The following is a 20,361-nucleotide window of genomic DNA, read 5'->3' as shown; positions in this document are numbered from 1 at the left end:
ATCTGTTATTGTTTTGCAAAAGCTAAGAAGAACTGCAGGAAATTTTAGTCGCCAAAAAAAACGAATAAATAAACTTTTTTCAGGCTATAAACAAATTGTGTCTCTTACATGTTACCTGCATGCAGGTTTGCATTGACAGTTGTGTGTGCCTAACTAGCAGCCCTGACAGAAAGGCAGGTCTGCACTTAGTAGCATTTGAAGACTATAATTTGTAAATGATCCTATAATGCACTAAAAATATGGTCTTTATAGAATGTGTCACCATAATGGATTCACCATTTGCTCATATGACTGTAATTTTGGATGTTCCACTTTTAAACTCCCAACAGCGTGTTTTGTTGTCTTACAGATTTCAGCCACTAGATGTCTCCCGTTATCTACAACTGCTCAGCTGTGATGCGTGAGTTTTCCATATTTATCCAACGTTTATACATAAACATTGGATACATATGTAGGCACTTTACAATATTGTGTTGGTATCATGGATCCTCACTGACAAAACTAATAAGTTCCATGCAAATTTAACTAACTTCTGTTAAAAAATACATTAAGCCATTCTTTCCAGCGTTGTTTTTGTAGAGTAAAATCCTGCAAAATGAAAAACACATCAAGCAAAAGTCATGATCTCACCTTCTCACCTCTTCCACCTGAGTGTGAAACAGAATAATACCGGAAGTTATTGCGGGTCCACCTTCAGAATAAAAGTAAAATGTAATTTTTATCATGTTTTGCTTCTACCGGATGTAACAAGAATCAGCAATACAAGAAAGTCAGTGTGGTCCAGATGTCAACAGAAAAAGCAAAAACATGGACATTTAACAATAACATAAACACAAACATAACAGTGTAAGAAAGAGGGGGACAGTAATCTACAAAGATTCTGTCTTGTATTAACAGGATATATATGTGCAGTTAGCAATTAAAAAATCTACATATATCCACACAATGCAGGACAGACAGACACATTATGAATTTGAGTGAGATATGGAGGTGAATTTGAGTTGGTGTGTTTACAGACTTTTACTGTCCATGTTAAAGATGTTGCCTGGGGAAAGAAGCAGTGGAGGTGGCGGGTGGTCCTGGTTCTGGAGGCTCTCAGTCTGATTTTCCTCTGAGAGCAGTAGTTTTTGGAAGAGGAAGAGGGGCTGAGTGGGTGAGAGGGGTCAGACCACATGATCTTACCCACTCTCTTTCTGCTGTGAGGGTCTGTGAGGGAGGGGAGTGCGAGTCTCATGATCTCCTCTGCACAGCACAAAACATGCTGCGGTCTGTGCGTAGAGCGCAATGATGCAGAGCCAAACTACACAGTGATGGAAGAGGAGATTATTGATTTGATGATGCCTGTGTAGACCACACTGCCACACCAGGCCTTCTTGGTAATGCTGGATATGTTCATGTTCCAAACCCTGTTTTCAAAATATAGTATCTGTACCGACTGGGGTACCCACAGACCCCAGAGATCTACTTTTTGTCATATTGTACAGTTGCTTTATTCTATCATTCCAATTTTTATGACTCTGACAACCAATTTGTTCATAATAACTTCATATCATTGTTTTCTGTTTCTGTTTTAATTAGTGCTTTTTAAAAATACCAGTGTATTGTGGTGCTAGGGGACCCCAGTCAAAAGCACCAAATTCTGCCTGTGCAGTTATAATAGATGGAACTGTTTATTGAGTTCATGTTTGCCATGGGTCCAAATTATCACACACTATCAGGGGGGTAGGAGCCCTCTGTCAATCATTTTGAAGGTTTTGTGGAAAGATTGTACTTCTGATAAAAGCTGCAATTTGTATTAAAGAAAAGTATATATGTTCGTTTTACACAATATGCAAATTAACTGTAACTTTCCTGAAATAATAATAATCTTTTTTTTCTTAAGATGACATTAATTACATAACTAATAATGTTTTGAGAAATATGAGAAACTAAATATGTTGGTAGGATGAAGAATAAACTAACATGAGCTCAGTACAGATTTGAAGAGCAAAACATCTCCAGTGATCATTTCTTTTCTGAGTTGTGCATTTTTTTGTTTTGGTGGAAAAGTTAACCGGAAACGCTTTTGTCGACTCTGGCGGGCTTGACTCGCGTCTCCTCTCGGTTTTTCTCCTACACTTCAGTCAGTGTTGAGGAGGCGCTGAGAGGACAGGCTGGAGTGTCGGAATTCACGTTAGTTACCTGTCAAGATACGGAATAACATTACTTGCTGCACACCGTGGATTATTTCTAGTTTCGACAAACAAACTGCAAAAGATTACCTTCGCGGTCCAGTCATGGGTCTGAACGGGGCGGCCTGGAGGGGAGAGGGGGATTTAAATTTCTCTTTCGTCCCAACAGCTTCTTCTGATTTGAAGTAAACGGCGCACCGGAGCAGAACCGAGCTGTTTCTCTACACGTTTGACTGAGGCGAAAGTTGTTGCTCACAGCAGAAATTAATATTCACGCGTTCTTTCGTTTTTGTCGATATTTTGTGCAGTTTTTTTCTCTTGTTTTTGATTTTCTTGGAGAGTGGAGGTGGCCAACTGAAAGCGACTCACCGAGTCGGGACTGACCACTGGAGGTGGTCCTGAAAATGGAGGCTGTTATCGAGAAGGAATGCAGCGCGCTTGGAGGACTCTTCCAAACGGTTATCGGAGACATGAAAGTAAGTTAAGCCAAATGAACTTTTTCCAACACAAGCTTTGTTATCCGAGAGCCGCTAAGCGACGTCCAAAAACGAGTTCACTTCCCAAACATCAGTCTATTGTAAATGTGGATTCTCTTCAACAGATAAACAAGAAATGCATGATACGATAACATACGTTAACTTACCGTTATCAGCTAACGTTAGCTAACTGCAACCCAAGTTACCTTCTTATTGTATAAAATGCGAAGTCGATAAACAGTATTGAACTGAGTAGAATCGCGATATTATGATCAACTCATCATTAGGATAGCTAATACAGTGTTTCTGGCTTTTATTACAGCAATGTTAGATATCTTGTAACGTTATTAGTATTATACAAAAGTAAACATCAATCTCATTCTATGCTCTTTGATTCTGTTGGGAAGACAAATCCCAAGTTTTCACGTTCATTTGTTCCAGTTTGAAGTCGATGCAGCATCCAAAATTGGAGGAAGGGTAACTTAAATAGGGCAATAATCAATCACAAAACTGGGGCATTTTATTTGGATGTTATTTTTGGCTGATGAGACAATTAGCAGATTTCCCAGCTGTTGTACTTGCCTGAAGGAATGCCGGGAATGTGGCTGTCAGGGTAGACATTTTTCCGCAGGGTCTGAAGGCTTTGACATGTGTAGGTCAAATGGCCAGCCATCGGGTCTACTGGAGTCAGAAAGTTTGTTATGAATACTGCTCAGACATTCAGCACTTCCCAGCTTACCAGGTCTCACTTGACTTGGTAATTCATGACCCCTCTTGTGTCTTATGCTATTAGACAGAATCAGTGAACATACACAGATGCTTTGTTTGTTTCTTTTTACATACAATATTCAGATATCCAGTGATGTCATTTTCTTTTGTTGGACCACAGAAGGGGTTGTGTGCTGAAATAAAGAAGGGACAGCTCACTTTGAATCTGTCGACAATAAATGATCATAAATTAATTAAGAATAAATGATAGGGAGAATGCAGAGAAAGCTCATTTGCCATGGCGTGGGAGTGTTTGATATCTCTGCTGATGGGGGCTGATGGTAGTGGCCTTTTCAGACAGGGCAGACATTGTGGGGAACACAAGTGATGTAAGGGAGATTGGGACACACGAAGAATGGGAGAAAGAAAGATCGAGGTAGGTAGAGAGGGTCAAGCTGGTTGTTGGGTGTAATGTTTGACAGCATAACATGACATTCCTCAGGCCCTTGTCAGTAGTAGCACATCACTGACAAACATTTGGTCATCCTAGATTCATCACTTTATCTGGTGTTGTTTTACTGCTGTACCAAGTTACCCTCATAGTGTGCGAGCTCTTCTCGATGCATTAGGCCACTTGTTCTTTGTGATAGTTTAGCTCTTCAACTATTTTCAGCCCGGGACCTGAATTAGGTAAATTTAGAGTCCCATTGGGAGCCGGGCTCATTATAACATAGTATGAGTACTTTTGTTGTGTGGGGATTTTTCCAAAAGAAGCCTGTGACCCATTTCGCAGCCTAACACAAGCCGGACATGATGGTGATGTCTATTTTCTCATTAATACATAATGTAGTAATAAAAAACTGTAAAACAAAATAGAAGCTAGATGAAAGCCAGCTGTTTGGAAATGTTTGAAAGTAATTTGTTTTTACAAATTATTACAACTGTATTCATAATCTCATTCTTTTCAGTTGCAACCCTGCTAAACTTTTTTGTTTTCATCCTATAGCTCAATTGCCAGATTCCCTCAGGTCCACTGGCAACAAGATGAATAAACATATTTTTTGCAGAGACATAATTAGATTATATGAATGGGAAAACCTAAGTCTTGGGTTAGTTCTGTTTAGCCCTGCAGGTGAGGTGAGGCATCAGTGTGGCCTCATGTTGATTGAACTGTTATGTAACTTTGGGAATAGTGAAATCTGGTTTGATGATGAAATTGTGTCGCTCATGTTTGTGTCTCTTTTTTTTCCCCCTCACAGAGCAGCTACCCTATCTGGGAGGACTTTATCACCAAGGCTGGCAAACTGCAGTCGCAGCTCAGGTGAGTGTGTGCTTGTTTGCACGTATAACCCACTTTTATGTTTCTGTGTGTTTTATTGATAAGGGCAACAGGGAGGAACATTAAAGTACATAAAACTGAAAAGAGGAAAGATCAACATTATTACTTGAAGTCATTTAGTACCTCAAATAACTTAAAGCTGATTTAGACATGGATACACACACTACTATAAAAACAGATAGATTTTGGAGTGCATACTACAACTTATCCTAACTACAGACCTACTAACCATGAACTAACCATGTGATTGTTGCATAATATGTCTGACACCCCATATTGACCCCTTGTACATTCAAAAATGTCATTCTGCCAACTGATTTTGTACTTTCTCTGGGCTTTTACAGTACATGTCATTGTTGCTTCTCTTCCCAAGAAGTTTTAAGTGGTCACGTGTTTTTAGACTAACAAGCACTGACAGTTTACATAAAAGCCTAATGTCTTAACAATACTGTCCAGGGCTCATTATGTGTCTTTTCTGCCCATTTAGCCTGTTTAAAGCCTGATTTAATTTGTCTTTCTAATGCTGTAAATTTACACACCTCCTGCCAAAATTATTCCAAGTCTTCTGCTAACAATGGATGCCAATCCCAGCCACCTCTCCTAGTTGGTTTTAAGTGGCCACGTGTCAGTTGACAAACAATTTATGACAGCTGAAATAAAAGCTCATTGTCCCGCAAGTACTGTAAATATGGATGTCCTGTGGTCTAAATTATTCTTTGATTAACAATGCATGGCAGTTCTCTGGCCATTTAAGTGTCCACGTGTCCTCGGACAGACTAATACTGACAGTTGTATAAAGGCTCAGGGACTTAACAATTACTTTCCAGGGGCCACTCAGTGTCCCATTCTTCCATTTTCTCAGTATTAGGGCTGATTAATGGTGATATGTTATTCAAGTGTCTCCATCATTCAGGGGTTAAATATGTGACCCTGCCATGCTAAAGCTCAGGGGAGTATTTGTGGTCTTGTTGCTAATGACTGGCTGTTTGGCAGTAGGATGTATGTCGGTCTGGACACCAGGGCAATGATAAAATAGCATGTCTACCACTTACTGTACTGGAAAAAAGGTGAACCTTTGTCATTGAGTTGATGGTATTATACTGTACAGCCTCATGTGTTTGTACCAGTGTGAATTACTCACTATTGAAAGCATCTCTGCCCATTGCGTGGACATTGAAAAAAGGAAATCTGCCTTATTAGTAGCACATGTTATATCACCTCACATGTGTAGAAAATGAAATACACAACATAGGTACTGAAGCACTTTTTAAAACATTTTCCCTTTATGTGTGCAAAACATTAATGAACATCCATAATTCTCTTTATCAGCACATAAATCTGTTGAAGTCTTTAATGTCTAACCTTTAGTATTGTGGTCACCAGCGTGGCAAAGTCAACAAACAGACAGTCCTTCAACCAGATGAGTCAGCTTTTAGCACCTGTGTCAGGAAGCATTCACGCCCTTCAAGTGTACCTCAGCAAGGCACTCTAGCAGCTTCAGTGATTCTGTTCTGCAGCTAACCTTGACCTGCCTGTGTAAAGTGAGCAGAAAAACCAAACATTAAGGATGCATCAGATTTTCTGGGTCTGGCAACTAGTCGTCACTGATGTAAATGACTTGGCAAAAACAAGTTTTTATACTATCAAGACCGCATGATGTAAAAGTGCACACCAAGCATGTGTAGTAAAATTATATATTGCACTATTTTTACAGATGGTTTTATGGCTGCATGACATCATCCATGTGTAGCTCTTTTTATCCAGCTATAGTAGGTCAGTGGTAGCTTGATGATGGAGATGCTTGTAAAAGTTTTGCCCTATATTAATCTGTTCTAATGCATGATTATAGTCCCATACTTTGAACCACTGGTTTTTCAGTATTAGACCACTTTCCTGTTCTAGGATTAGTCAATTGATGCTCCTAGAGAAGATCAGGTCCTTCTCTATAGGACAACATGAGTGTCATTCATAGATAGACAACATTGTTTTGGTATTTTAGACTAGGTATTGCCTGCTCAAGGCTGCAGTGGTTGTGGCATATGGCTGGCTGTAACGATGCCCTTACTGCAGGAGCGCTAATAAGAGTGCGCTATCTGGGTTCGCTAATGGTGACATACAAATAAGGCTTTTTCTGTCTGCTCTAAAGCTAGTCTCCAGCCACTTAAATTTGGCCAAACTAGCCATTTCGACTAAAGCCTAACCCCCCACCCAAGGAACTCTGTAATCTGTTTGGGGACTGGGCTACATAAAGAGACACACACACACACACACACACACACACACACACACACACACACACACACACACTGTAAAACACAAACACACCCACCTTCCCTCCTTGGCCTGGATAAGTGACTAGCCAGCAGTGGTAGCGGCATATGTCTGTGTGTGTAATGACGTCCTGAGGCAGACTACTCTGTAATTTAGCCCCTCTGCTCCCCTCTTACAAAGTAACTAGGAAATCAACCAATTACAGTGTTCGCTCTGTTCTGTCATTTTTTTTTTTTTTTTGGTCCAAATATAGTGTTTTTTTTCTGCCCATTCTGGTTTTAAGCAGCCATCATAGACACACACACACACACACACACACACACAACATAGCTTTAAAGAAAGAGGGCAGGGTGGAATATAGGCTAGCTGATTTCTAATCACAGTCTCCTTTTAACTTGTCAGTGTTTGGTCTGTTTGGTGGGCCACGGTTGATGCGTCTTAGAGATAGGCTTACACACAGGCCTCCCTCCTTCTGGTTTGAGGTTAATTTTGCAAGGAAACAGACCTTCTCAAAACTTTAAATTGGCTACCATTGGTATGATTATAAAACTTCTTTTGGTTCTAGAACGAGTCCGAAAATATTTAGAAGAGAAATGGACATGTAGACAGACAGGTGGACAGATAGATACAGTATATATGTATCGCTTAAGGTACACATAAAGTACTTTCTCTGCCATGATTCTTGGTATGTTGTGTCTGAAACAAGTGGAGTTACTACAGCCACATTCCAGTTTCTGTTGAACTAAGTATAGATGGGGGGCAGCAGCGCTAAATGTATCATTGTCAGAAAGAGCACTCTGCTGTACTACAGCAGAGTCTATAGGGAATTGAGATTGGCTTGGCCAAGGTCTTGTGCAATAGATATGCTAAAGTCGTTTGTCTTGAGTCCAGGACAGGAAAGGGGCATTTGCAGATTTTAAGGCCAGTGTTAGAAGTCGGATCATAGTTGCAATGATGAGCAGAGCTGAGGACTTGCAGCAGCAATTTTTAAGACATTATTACAGTCACAGAAGTCTTGATGCTTTTTGGCTGATTGTCAGAGATTGAATTAAAAGCTGATTATTCTGTCTTTGCAACTTGGCATTTATACATTATATATTGTAAAAACGTTACCCAATTTCACTGTTGATTGAGCAAGAATATTTTCTTAGTGAAAAGAACAAGAATATTTAAAGGATGCCAAATGTTATTTTTTTCAGTGCTGCCTATTGTCAAATTGTTTGTGGACAGTGAATGTATGATTTTTCCCTCTAACGTTGATTATTTATGATGATTTAAGATAACAGAGCACATAAAGGAAAGTATATTGTATTTCCAAGTTTGTATTTATATTTGAAAGTAAATGGTAAAATAGTAAAATGATTAAGCAGTTTAATGATTTTGCATTTCTCTTGTAAAAATATGGAACAGATTACAGCAGATGATCATGGCTTGTAATTGTTAACTACCCTACATTGCGCTTCAGTGCACAGGAGGTGCTGATATTAAAAGCGGGCATCATTTAAAACCACTTACCACACAAACCTGTTTTGAATTAATAAGTTCTACTTGACTGAACAAGACTTTGCAAGTGCATGTAAAATATGATCCATAAGATTCATGTGTACATGGTATAAATTAGTGGAGGCGGATATCAATTGAAGGTTGCTCTTGTGCCCGCACCGAGCTTAAAATAGAAAGGAATCCGTGTGTGCATGTGCGTATGTTTCTTTTTCCATTTGCAGGACACACCCTTGGATCTTCTGGTCAGCTCTGCAATAACACAGTAGTACTTATTAGCCAATATTACATTACTTGAGTGATAAAGAAAATGTTTTTTCATCTGAATGCTAAGACTTAGCAGTCAGTTGAATGTAGATGAATACTTAGGCTTGTAACAAAGTTTTGGATCAGGGTTGTTTATCAGTTCGTCAGTTGTGTTGTGTTTTTCCTTTCTGTCAAGCTTGTAGGAGGGCCCTTCTGAGTTGTCTGTAACTTGATGTAACAACTAACAACTATTATGGTCTTGAGAAAGATAAGAATAGTATGCAACCCAGCATCGGGGAAATACTCTTAAGCAGAATGAACCTTCATTGTATTTTAAATCCTTACGTAAGTCATTTTTTGAGTGCACAGCATAGCGACTCTGTGGTTAGCACTGGTCCTGGGTTAGAACCCCACTGTGCTCCAGTTTCCTCCCTCCCTAAAAAACATGTATGAGGAACACTCCTTCCTTTGCTGCACATGTGTCTTTGGATATATAGAATAAAAAAGAACTCAGTACACTTCAGAGAAAAATAGATATGTCGTAGTTTCTGGTTGAATATTAAAGATTAAAAACACTTTTGTTCCATTCGCAAGTCAAACTTGAGAGTCATCACCAACCTGAACTCAGCTATTGTTCTGCTCAGCTGTGAAAGCTACCTGTGTGGAGTGTTTATGGAAATTCCCAGATTGTGTTGTGGAGGTTTTCTGTTGCTCTGTGGAAGATAACAAGTGTTTACAAATTAAGGTACTCAGGATTAGAACAAACAAGCTTTTGTGACTGAACGTGCCTTGGAAAATTTCCGGACAATTGTGTTTCTTTTTGTCGCACGCATGACTGATAGGTAGTCTGTCTCTGTTGAGGAGATCAGATATCTCATAAGTGCACATTCACGCACACATACACACAAAGAGCCTTTTATCTCCATACTTGTGATCTTAATCATGAGAGGTCTGTTGTTTCTGAAGTAGGCAAGTCAGTGTTAACCAGTCACCAGGCCCACCAGTGAGACAGCCTATTTCCAGCTAGCGAAGGAACTGGTCAGTCAGGTAGCCAGACAGGCAATCAGTCAGGATACCAGTGAGCTGCTGTCTATATGAGCAAAACAGGAAGTGATCTTACACCAAGCATCACTTCTTGGGGGTAGGATTTTGCCCTTTCTTCGGTCTGTTGTGTATAAGCAGTATTTTGTATAGCAAATCGGAAAAACCTGGTAAACTGTACAAAATGACAGAGAAGCAGGTGTGAGTGGTTAGTCACAGGTCACCTTTCCATTTTTAGAGGTGGACAGGGTAGATCACACATTGATCCTTTCATTGGTCCGTTAGTGCGGCAAACTCAGCTCAAGAGCTGCTCTGCTGAGCTGAACAGATTCCAGCAGTCTCTAAGTAATCACATAGACATTCCTCACACAGCAGGACTCATTTAGGTTTTAGCTTACACACACACTCGCAGAACATACCGACACTGTGATGCACACTTCAGTTTTCATACTTAAATACTATTTTTATTAATACTATCAGTAATACTTGAATTATTTATGTTGAAGTAAACTTTATCATTTTGATATTAAAAATATAGTATGAATGCACATTGAAAGAGATGTTTTTTTTCTCTACACAAAACAAAAGAGAATTTAATAGTTTTTTTTCATCATCTGCCAGCATGTGTATGTATTTTTTTCCCTCTTTGTGCATCATTTTTATCTCTATGAAACATTGTATTGTATGTTGTTTATATCTATTAATATCAGTAAAGTGTTTTTTTAACCAAACCTGTCTTCCTCTTTTCTTCTAGAGCGACTGTGGTTGCTGTGGCTGCCTTCTTGGATGCCTTTCAGAAAGTGGCCGACCTGGCTACCAACTCAAGAGGTAGGAATACGCTCACAGATGCAGGCATGAGTGTGCAAACGGTGGTCTTCACCCATCTCTTAAAGTAATCAGTGTCATTTTTCAGTCTTGGTGGACCCCGGGGCTGACAGGGTTAAATCAGTTAACTCTGTGTATAACAGTGTGTGTGTCTGGGCACCTATGTGTCAGTGTGTTTGTCTGTGTAGCTCTACTGTGCAAGTCCAGTCTTTCACCCCACTGTGCTGAGAAGTTCTCTAGGTTGTTTGCTTTATCGTATGGGTAGTAAATCCATCAGTACGCTGTTTGAAGCTCTGCTGCTGGCTTTGTCTTCGACCTCTACCCTCTTTCCCCTGTTATGTGCCCCCCCACCCCCACCTATTCTCCACCTCTGCTACATCTGGACTCTTAGACAGAGTCTGCTCAAACTCTGTACATATGTGAGAGAGAGAGAGTGAGAGATCTCATCCTTCCCTAGCTTTGACACCTCCAGCCCTGTTCTACACTATTAATAGGACCTGAGACAGACACATACATTCATCACCTCACTCACTGCAGAGAGAAAGAGAGAGGGGGGAATAACACTAGAGAGAGATGGGGGAGTACAGGGAGTCGTCATTCTCTCTCTTTCTCTCTCTTTCTTTCTCTGTAACACACAGTATAAATGTTTGCCGTGACGGGAGTCACAGTCAGTCAGCTGAAGAGTGTTGCGTCACCTTTCATCTGCTCTTTCATCACTCTCTCTCCCCTTTTCTCTCTACATATTGTATCTTATAGGTGAGCAGTATCACAGTATCCCTCTTCATTTCTGTGCTTTGTTGCTCTGACTACATTGTACACCTGAGCCCTCTAGCATAGAGGTAAATGTTGATAATGAGTTATAATTCACTGTTGTTTGTCATGCTGCTATCCATATCGCAGGTAGATAACTCATCCACGTGATAATTACACTCCGGTATTATAATGAGCCTTGATAACCAGGATTACAGTCCACATTTCCCATAAGTGGCTCCTTTCCATAGGTCTTACTTACTCTTATAGGTTTTATAATAAACTCTATACCTCTCTCTCTCTCTTTTTCTCTCTCTCTCTCTCTCACACACACACACACGCACACACACGCACACACTTTGTCTACCTAATGGTTTAATTGGGCATACTCAGAGAGCTCTGATAGCTGCTGTACTGACCAACATGATGGCAAGAGAATGTCATGTTTTTTTTATGTGATTGTGAACTTGTTTTGAAGTTTTGATGTATTGATCTAATGCACAGGCCTCTCTTAACCCATTGCAAAGCACACAGTTGCTCAAAGCATGAGAGCCTAAAAGTCTAAAAGAAAGTTTTTCTCATTACCACTTGAGTTAACTTATTTTAAAGATACTAGCAGCATGGTTTTCGTGGTGACCATGATTCCTTGTAGCTCAGAGAAATGAAAAATTGGATACATTTTTTTTTTTTAGGTCAGCCCTGCACAACAGCCCACTATATATGTTCAGCAAAGAAAAATCTTTTGAAAAGTTGGTCTCTGGAGTATAATTTACAGAGGACTCATTTGTCACCAAACGACGCCGCTCTGTTGGAATCTACTGTATCTGCAAAACAGTTGTTATGTACATGTAACGGACCTCTAGCAGTGCCCAAGGTAATAGTTGTTCTACTCAGTGAAGATATCAACTTACTATATTGTTCACTTACAAAGCAGATGAGTAAAGTATATTTCCAAAGACATTACAGCCTGTGTTTCTGTGCATACATATGTGTGCATCTGCATATGAGTTTGTGTGTTTACTACAGTAGCTTTGATGTTAATGAGTACCCGCGTTGTTTTGTATCTTGATCAGTAGAAGGAGGCAAACCACTTTGTTTGCTCATCACAGTTAGCTATCATAGTTCTTTCTCTCTATCTGCCTCTCTCCTTGTTGTCCCCCTGTGTATGTCCAAGTCCTAACCTGCCTCCCACAGCCATCACCATGGTAATGGCATAGAAATCAGGTATTTGCAGATGTGTGTGTGTGTGTGTGTACTGAGGGGCTAAAACAGAAAGAGAAACGGCTCTTCTTCTTTCTACCACCACACCATAAAGGCAACCAATAATTATTTTCTCCTTATAATAAAATGGAAGGTCACAAACATAAAAGTAACCAGAGATTTGGCAGTACACATATTAAAGGTCATTAGAACAAAGCTTTCGGCCGCCTTTGTAAATGGTTGTACTGCTGTATAGTCTCTCAGATATTGGCAGTGATGGTAACTCATAAAGATTCATGGGTTGATCTATAGACGCAGCACACTTTGATATCTGACAGCAGTTTTGTTTATAGTTGTTTAGAACTTAAGATGAAAGTTGTCCAGGGTCTCTTTTATCAGTGTTATCTCTGAAGCAGCAAGATGATTGAAAGACACATTTACAGTAATGAGTATCTTTTAATAACTTGAACTTTGGACCACAAGGGTTTTGTTCATTTATTCATAAAAAATATGTATACATGAAATGGGCCTGCTGAAGAAAAAAGTCTAACAAAGAAGGTAGTTCACTCGTTTTCATCAATGGCTCCAAAAACTCCCTAAATAACTAAATGATTTGGGGATTCCCACTGTGTTGAAACAAGTTTGTACAATGGTCCACTGCCTCACCATTGTAACTGTCTAACTGTTATCATGGGTTGAAAATGTGAAACTCCTCCAACAAACTGCCCTTTCCAAAATAGTTCAGTGATTTCATTAAGTTCAGGCTATTAAGCAACACTAAAATAACAAGAAAACACTATATGGATGGATGCTGACTGTCGGCCAAGACTTCCCTTAAGATAGATCAGTCTAGTCGTACAATGTCATTATCAGTGTTGACAGGCCAGTCTCCCAGAGTCTACTCAGCAGCTGTATAAATGATATTCAAACATGTTCGTATCCTTGTTATATCCTTGATATTGAAGTGTTTATCATCTGTTGATTTAAGTGAAGCTCGGTGAGGCAACATCGGACTGTATGAACTCTCTCTTTTCACTCAGCCTCCCTGTGTAATAGAGCAATATATCTATAACCGATTCATGTGCAAACATCAGTATATGCTCATTGCATGAATATTGGGATATTAGATTTTGGTCTTATCGCCCAGTCCTATGGTGAAGTATAAACCTTTGAGTTTTGGAACAGGTCCAGTGAAAGACTGTAGTGTCATGTAAGTTTCAGCTGTTGTTTGCGCATTTGTTTGAGTAAATTATTTTAATGATAACCAGATGGGTTTTTTTTAAAGAGGAGAAGACGTTTTGCATTACATGGACCAGGCACATAATTAAAGCATAGTTAAAGTTAGAGAAGAAATGAGGATTAAGATGCAAGAATAAACTCACAAGGAGAGATGTGCACGTGCTTCTGTTTTGGTCCAGAGTAGCAAAGTTAAATCCTAGCTTACAAGTTTACAGTTGAGTGAAATTCAAACTGGAATGCCAAGTGGAGAAAGTTTGTAAAAAAGAAAGAAAGATGAACTTAAGCTTTCAGACAAAGCCTTGCTTTTCCTTTGTTGGGCTCTATTATTCAGACTTATTGTTGGAGCTTAGAGCGGACACATACTCAGCAAAGACTGGATCTGTTTGATTTGGTAGAAGAAACACACATACTGTACATATATACAGTATTTATGATAATCATGCAACTACACATACTAAGGGTGTAACGATACGTGTACTCATCCCGAGCTGTCACGCTACACTATGGACATTACGGTTTCCCTTGAGATTGAAATCTCTTTTCCAAAGGAGACTTGGCCAAGACAGCACACCAGTCACAGTTCAAGTAGGAATAAAACAGATAGGAAATACAAACATCAAACACACAAGGAAGAGACTAAATCAAGCTCAAATAAGGCAGTTGCAATTCTCAGTTACATAGGCTTTATATTTTTCCATATATTATTATATATGACATCATTAGATTATTAATACTGAAGCATCAGTGTGTACGCAGCATGTTTCTCTTGTAGCTGCTGGAGGTGGAGCTATTTTGAACTACTTTATATACACTTGGACCATAAATCAGCAGCTGTCAGCAGGTGTCCTGACTCCCTGCAGAAACAGAAAGGTTGTTTCCTTTTTCCACTGCGGCACAACTAAACTGTTTCACTAATAGTTTTGGCCCATGAGCCATCATTAGATGTTTACATTTTTCAAAATGAAGACCAAGTGTTAATTTCTACCTTCCTTTTTTTTCTGCTGTACCGAAATCATATCGAACTGTGACCCCAAAACCAAGGTACATACCGAACCGTGGATTTTGTGTACTGTTAAACCCCTAGCACATACACAGAGCTCCATGATCATAGATAGCTCTCACACCTTTGTGTACTCGCACACACACACACACACACACACACACACACAGAGGATTATCTGAAACCACCTGTTTGCTGTGCTCTGTTTGTGTATCATGTTCGGATTTGAACTTTCTTCTTGAACAAAGAACTCTCCTTGCTTTGTTGTCTGAGTCTGATAAAGTGTCTGATAAAGTGAAAAGTGTTTTGGCATCTCCACGTTGCCTCTTGTTTCTACTTGTTTCTCAGACGCCTTTTGCATCTCTGCACAACATGACTGCATATTTTTGGTTTTTTTGTGTGCTGCTGAGATATTATTTTAGCTTTGTTCTCAGAATCTCAAGTTTCATTGTACACTAATTCAATTTTCCTCTAAATGAAATCCCCCTTTTCGTGATGATCCTCTTAGTCACAATCCTGTGTACATTCCCCTCTTTGTCTGTTTTTGTCTTCGCGGCACTGTTTATTTTAGCAGTAGATGCTGAGTGCAGACAGCTTAGCTTAGGCTACTCCACGTGTTTTCAAAATGGATGGGATGTTTTTCTCAGCATGGTCTAAAACACTGGTTGGCTGGCCTTCAACAAGCGACCCGAGCACACTTTTGACACTCCAAGCCACTCAATAATGTTTGGGTTATCATGTCGTGAAACCAACTTTAATGACACTCAGTCGGCAAACCAACATATAACCTTAAAAATTCAATGTTAAAAATTCTTTATGAGCCTTAAGAAGGAGAGATCTTGAGAGAAAAAGAGGGCTTATTTAGTTGGTGTTGCATGTCACTGTGTCATGTCAACAGCAAAGATACTACAAAAATGTTTAAACAACTCTTTTTTTTTTTTTGTTTGTTTGTCCATGACAGGACCGTGTTGAATTTTTAGACTTAATAACATTTTCAAAGTTGTCTTGCCTGTAGCAATTCCAGTGACAGAAGTATGCTTAAATTATGTCTGTTTACTGTCTTCACACTAATCCTCTAACTCTTTAACTAAGGAACTGAATTTAAGAGGTTTAAAATAAGGTTAAACGTTAAAAACATTATGTGCAGATATACGCTTGTATCCGTATCGACACAAACACACACCAGGGCATCACGAACATTATTCACCTACAGAAACTGCATCTGCCTTGAAGCAGCGTGACAGTGTTTGCTCTAATAGGTGTAATGGTTCTATTTGATTTAAACTCATGTGATTAAATGTTAATGATTAAACACGCTTTGTGTCTGAGTTGGTAGACAGACTCAGACATCAGGCCACATGAAACAATGTCCAGGAGATCGACAAATAAGCTGTTAACAAAAGGTGTTTGTGAATTTGTACCGCAGTAATGAAGAGAGGCTGAAAGGAAAAAATGTGACATTGTAAGCGCTATAGCTGGAAATCACTAGTTATGTCACAATTCAATTATATTTCTTTTCATTTCATGTTTCAATACCAGAGCACATCTTTTACTTTTACTTCTTCATGGTGCACAGACTAAATGTTTTGTCAATAGGGAGAATAAAAACATGTTTTTGGGGTGAATGAATAGGTTAATTAATGTTTGGTTCAACTGATTAAGTTAAATGAGCAGAATGATTCACATTCTGTCAATAATCTCCTTAACTCATTATCACCTCCTCCAAAATGTGACTTCACTGCAATATATAAAAGTAGCCGCCTGTGAAGAGCCCTCCAATGAAGTAGTTTTGTGCATCAGTGCTCAATAGTTTAAGAGAATCATCATGCATCTAAGATCCAGTTATTTTAGTTTAGAAAATATACATGAGAAGACCGATCAAGTGAATCTTGTTTTTTTTTTTTTTTTTTTATTTCTATTTCGTGATCTTCATTTTAGCTTTATTTGGACTGCTTACTGAGCAAAGAACAGGCAGTCTGAACCATATTCCCGCCCTCTGAAAACTCTGAAAACTGCACTGGTCATTGGGGAAGAATGAGACAAAGCTCTATTCTATCTGTGAAGAGAGAGGGGGAAAAGAGAAATAAAAAGAGAACAAGGCAGAGGAGAACAGAGGAAAAGAAAGAGGCTTGTCTTGAAAATAATCTTTTCTCTTGTTTCATAAAGGGCCAGTTCATTTCTCCATGTAGATTCCCTCTTTCCCTCTGTTTTGTATAATAGTTTTTTGTCATAGGCTCTGCCTCAGTCTTGTAAAAGGTTTGTGTATGTGTTTGTTGCTGTTTGCATGTGAATGCGTCTTTTTTTTACCTGATTTGTGTGTGTGTGTGTGTGTGTGTGGTTCTGTGTTCACGTATACCAGCGCTACCTCTTTGTGGTATTCCATTCAACAAGTACGTGTGAGAGTGACAGAGTGGGTGAGATTTTTTCTTGAGTCAGCCACAGTGAAACAGCTGACAGCAACCAGCCCGCAGGTGACGTCAACATGATGATACAACAGACCAGACAAGGAGAGTGGAAGTTAAAAAATATACCATGATGTAATTTTGACGTACTTTTCACATATTGTTGGATTAAAAACAGACATAAATCACTGTAATATAAAATGTATTTTCTTTTAACTTTGATGAAGTTGAGGCCAGTATGTCCTTTTTATACAGTAAAGGGGATGTAGGAAGATTCCATAGCAGATTAACAGAGTTGTGAGTTTACCAAGAACAAGAACTGACATTTAGCAGTTTTATCAGTTTTGAGACATTATTAAAGGCTTGTTTAAATCTTCCATGAGTTGTGTCTCACAAACACCCTATACTCTGGATTGTGTTGCAACACATAGTACACAATTAACATGAGTGACCTTTGGAATATGTAACATAGTAAACATTATGGGGATTGATAAATGATGTATCTCTGACACTTCCTTATTGTATGTTCAAAAAACACATTGACACAAACACACACACTCATTCACGTACCATTTCTCAAACTAACCATAGCATAATAGTTTTGTTTATGTTTGTTTTTTTGTTTGTTTTTTTTACTCAGAAACATTATTAACATCGCACTATTAAAAGCTGCAAATCAATCAGTGGGCTTATCTTTTCTCTCTGAAGCATAATAGTTAGTTCACAGTTATAAAAATATCTAGGGCTGTGTCACATGTGGGCTGACAGCTGTCAGGACACTGTCTCTGCATGTAAAGTGAGTATTTGTGTGTACTTCTACTGTACATCTATGTGTGTGTCTGTGTGTATATTAATCCCAATGGCCCTGTCGGCAGCTCTAGTGTTGAGTCTGTTTGGACACGTCTGACTCTGTAGAGATGAAATAGACACCTGCTACAGAGCTAGCATGTAGAAGCCTGTTAGAACAGTTTGGACCTAAAAAAAGGATTATATGGTTCTACAACATGTTATATAACTGATAATTACTTTAATCCTCCCATCACCTATCCAGTTATTCTGATTGTTTTGAGCTAGAATAATCCATCATTAAGAAAAAAAAAAAAATGTCATAACAATATATAGCTCATATCAATAGAATTATATATATTTGGTCACATGATGTTTTCATTTTTTAAAAAGTGCCTTGCATGATCAATAAACAATATTTCTTGGTTTTGCCATGGCAATATATCACACCAAAGATGAAAAATAAAGTATTATTTAAACAGTTGGTTATAGTAGTACATCCATCAGGCTAAAAGACCTAAGACTGTCACCTCTATACAGTAATTGCCCACTGTAGTGCCAACATGAATACATTTCACACAAACCTCCGTTTCTCTAGGTTTAAAGTCATGCATCTTATTGTCCTGATGATGTAGATGTTTACTGTAGTATATTTAAGCCTTTATAAACCGGATTAATCACAGTTCATACACACATCCTGTGTGTTTGGAAGAATGCATACTATTATTACTATCATTATTGCTGTCCTGTTGTCACCTTTTCATTAATTGCTGTCATCTATCTGACACATCTTTATTACTCCAGTGTCTGTATCTCTTAGCTGACTGTACCTGTATTTTTCACCTGGACCAGTGGAAGAAAACGAAACACCAACCAAACATAAACTTCACTAGTATTTTGACTGGAAAGAGACAAGTATCTCCGCGTAAGTTGCAGCCTTTATGAAACTTTAATGATTTTTGGTCAAGACATGAAGAGGCAGAGGATGGGGGTTATGGACTTGAGCTACCTAGGTGTGTCAAAGTTCTGGCTGCAATGCTAAGTCCCATATCAAAATAGAAAGAAGCAAGCCACATTTTTTTTTCCACAATCACAGTGTAATAATGTATATTGGGAATTTTGCTGTCAATACTGAAGTTCAGAGTATAAGTTTAGAGTATAGAGTGAAAATAATTGTGAAGTTTTTGTGAGAAGAATTTTAACCATGCTGCTGCACTGGTTGAGATGCCCCTGCTAAGTTGTGTCATTGCTCCGTATTTGCAAACTTGCTTGGAGTTCTGACAAAGTGGCTGTGCTACATCTTTCTGACCTCTTTAGACTGCCTAGCTTCAGCCTGTTGTATAACCTCTCCCATTAACATCAATGCTGCCCCTCCTTATGGAATACCTTAGTTCCACTGAGGCCCTTGTGTGCCTTCAATGAGTTCAGCACCCGAAAATAACTTTTCAATCTAGAGGTGTGTATGTTCTTCCTTTGGAACTATCTGTTGTGTATTTCTTAAACATTTTAGTATAAAATGTCTCTGAAACAGAAAAAAATGAAATTTGATAAACAATAAAACAGGAGATTACATGCATATTGTGTAATGTGTGAGTTGTTCATGCCGTGTTTGCTGTCTTTAGCAGATATTTGGGGGTAAGTGGGGCTGTAAACCCCAGATGTCTCTAAAGATTTACCTTCTACTATTTCCAGTCATCTGGTAATACACTTGGTGCCTCTGCTAATGCGGGACAGAAGCTGTCACAACTGTTATCTATTATCTATGCTTGTGACTATTACAGGCGTAGATAATATATTCACTTTCCAGTCTTGGTGGTTGATGCTTTAAGAATGATTAATAACTTAGTTACAGCTAAATGCCCCAAATAAAGGCTTATAATGGTAGTGTTAAAAGCATCCAAAACCAGTTGCACAAACTGATTCTGTGTTTGTGGAGGGATCCTGAGCAGTTTCACAAGACTGTTGTTACAGGTTAATCCTTGGTTCTTGTAAATGAGTGTGCAAAAGGCCTCTAAAAGCATGCGTGGGAAAATTTTAGGTCATTTAACATACACAGGAAGCTGAGAGTTAAAGTGTAGTTGTGAAAAAGTGGGGTGCACAAAGTCTAAATGGGAGATAGTGGAGTTAGTAATGAGTGCACACATGGACTAGATACTGTAGATTTCTGTACTTTGATTCTAATTGAGTCAGAGGGGCAGAAAAGCTGCACATTAATAAGGGTGTATGTCATCCAGAGCACTGGGTAGTCTACAAGTGTTCACATCAGTGCGTGCAAGTGAGAGTGTGAGATCAAGTGTGTCTATTCTCACGTGAGTGCAAGGGTTTGTGGGGTGCATGTGTTTACATACAAGAGTATGTGTGTGTGTACGCATATGCTATATATATTTGTTGTTGTGTGTGTATGTGT

General features: G+C 38.9%; 1 protein-coding gene across 10 annotated transcripts in view; it reads left to right on the top strand.

The window, feature by feature from the left end:
- Window positions 1-2,127: 2,127 nt before the first annotated feature.
- The window catches only part of LOC122987166 (protein MTSS 1-like), a 56,528-nt gene continuing 38,294 nt past the window's right edge, over window positions 2,128-20,361 (top strand). For 7 of the 10 annotated variants that reach the window (XM_044358892.1, XM_044358887.1, XM_044358893.1 and 4 more), the window contains exons 1-3: window positions 2,128-2,647; window positions 4,615-4,676; window positions 10,507-10,580. In XM_044358892.1, coding sequence (XP_044214827.1) covers window positions 2,576-2,647; window positions 4,615-4,676; window positions 10,507-10,580 — 208 coding nt within the window. In that variant the 5' untranslated portion in view covers window positions 2,128-2,575. The remainder of the gene's footprint in view (window positions 2,648-4,614; window positions 4,677-10,506; window positions 10,581-20,361) is intronic. The other 3 variants (XM_044358894.1, XM_044358891.1, XM_044358886.1) reach the window with 1 other exon arrangement.

The sequence above is a fragment of the Thunnus albacares genome, chromosome 8, assembly GCF_914725855.1.
Source record: "Thunnus albacares chromosome 8, fThuAlb1.1, whole genome shotgun sequence".
Lineage (NCBI taxonomy): Eukaryota > Metazoa > Chordata > Actinopteri > Scombriformes > Scombridae > Thunnus > Thunnus albacares.
This window is presented reverse-complemented; position numbering and strand designations above follow the sequence as displayed.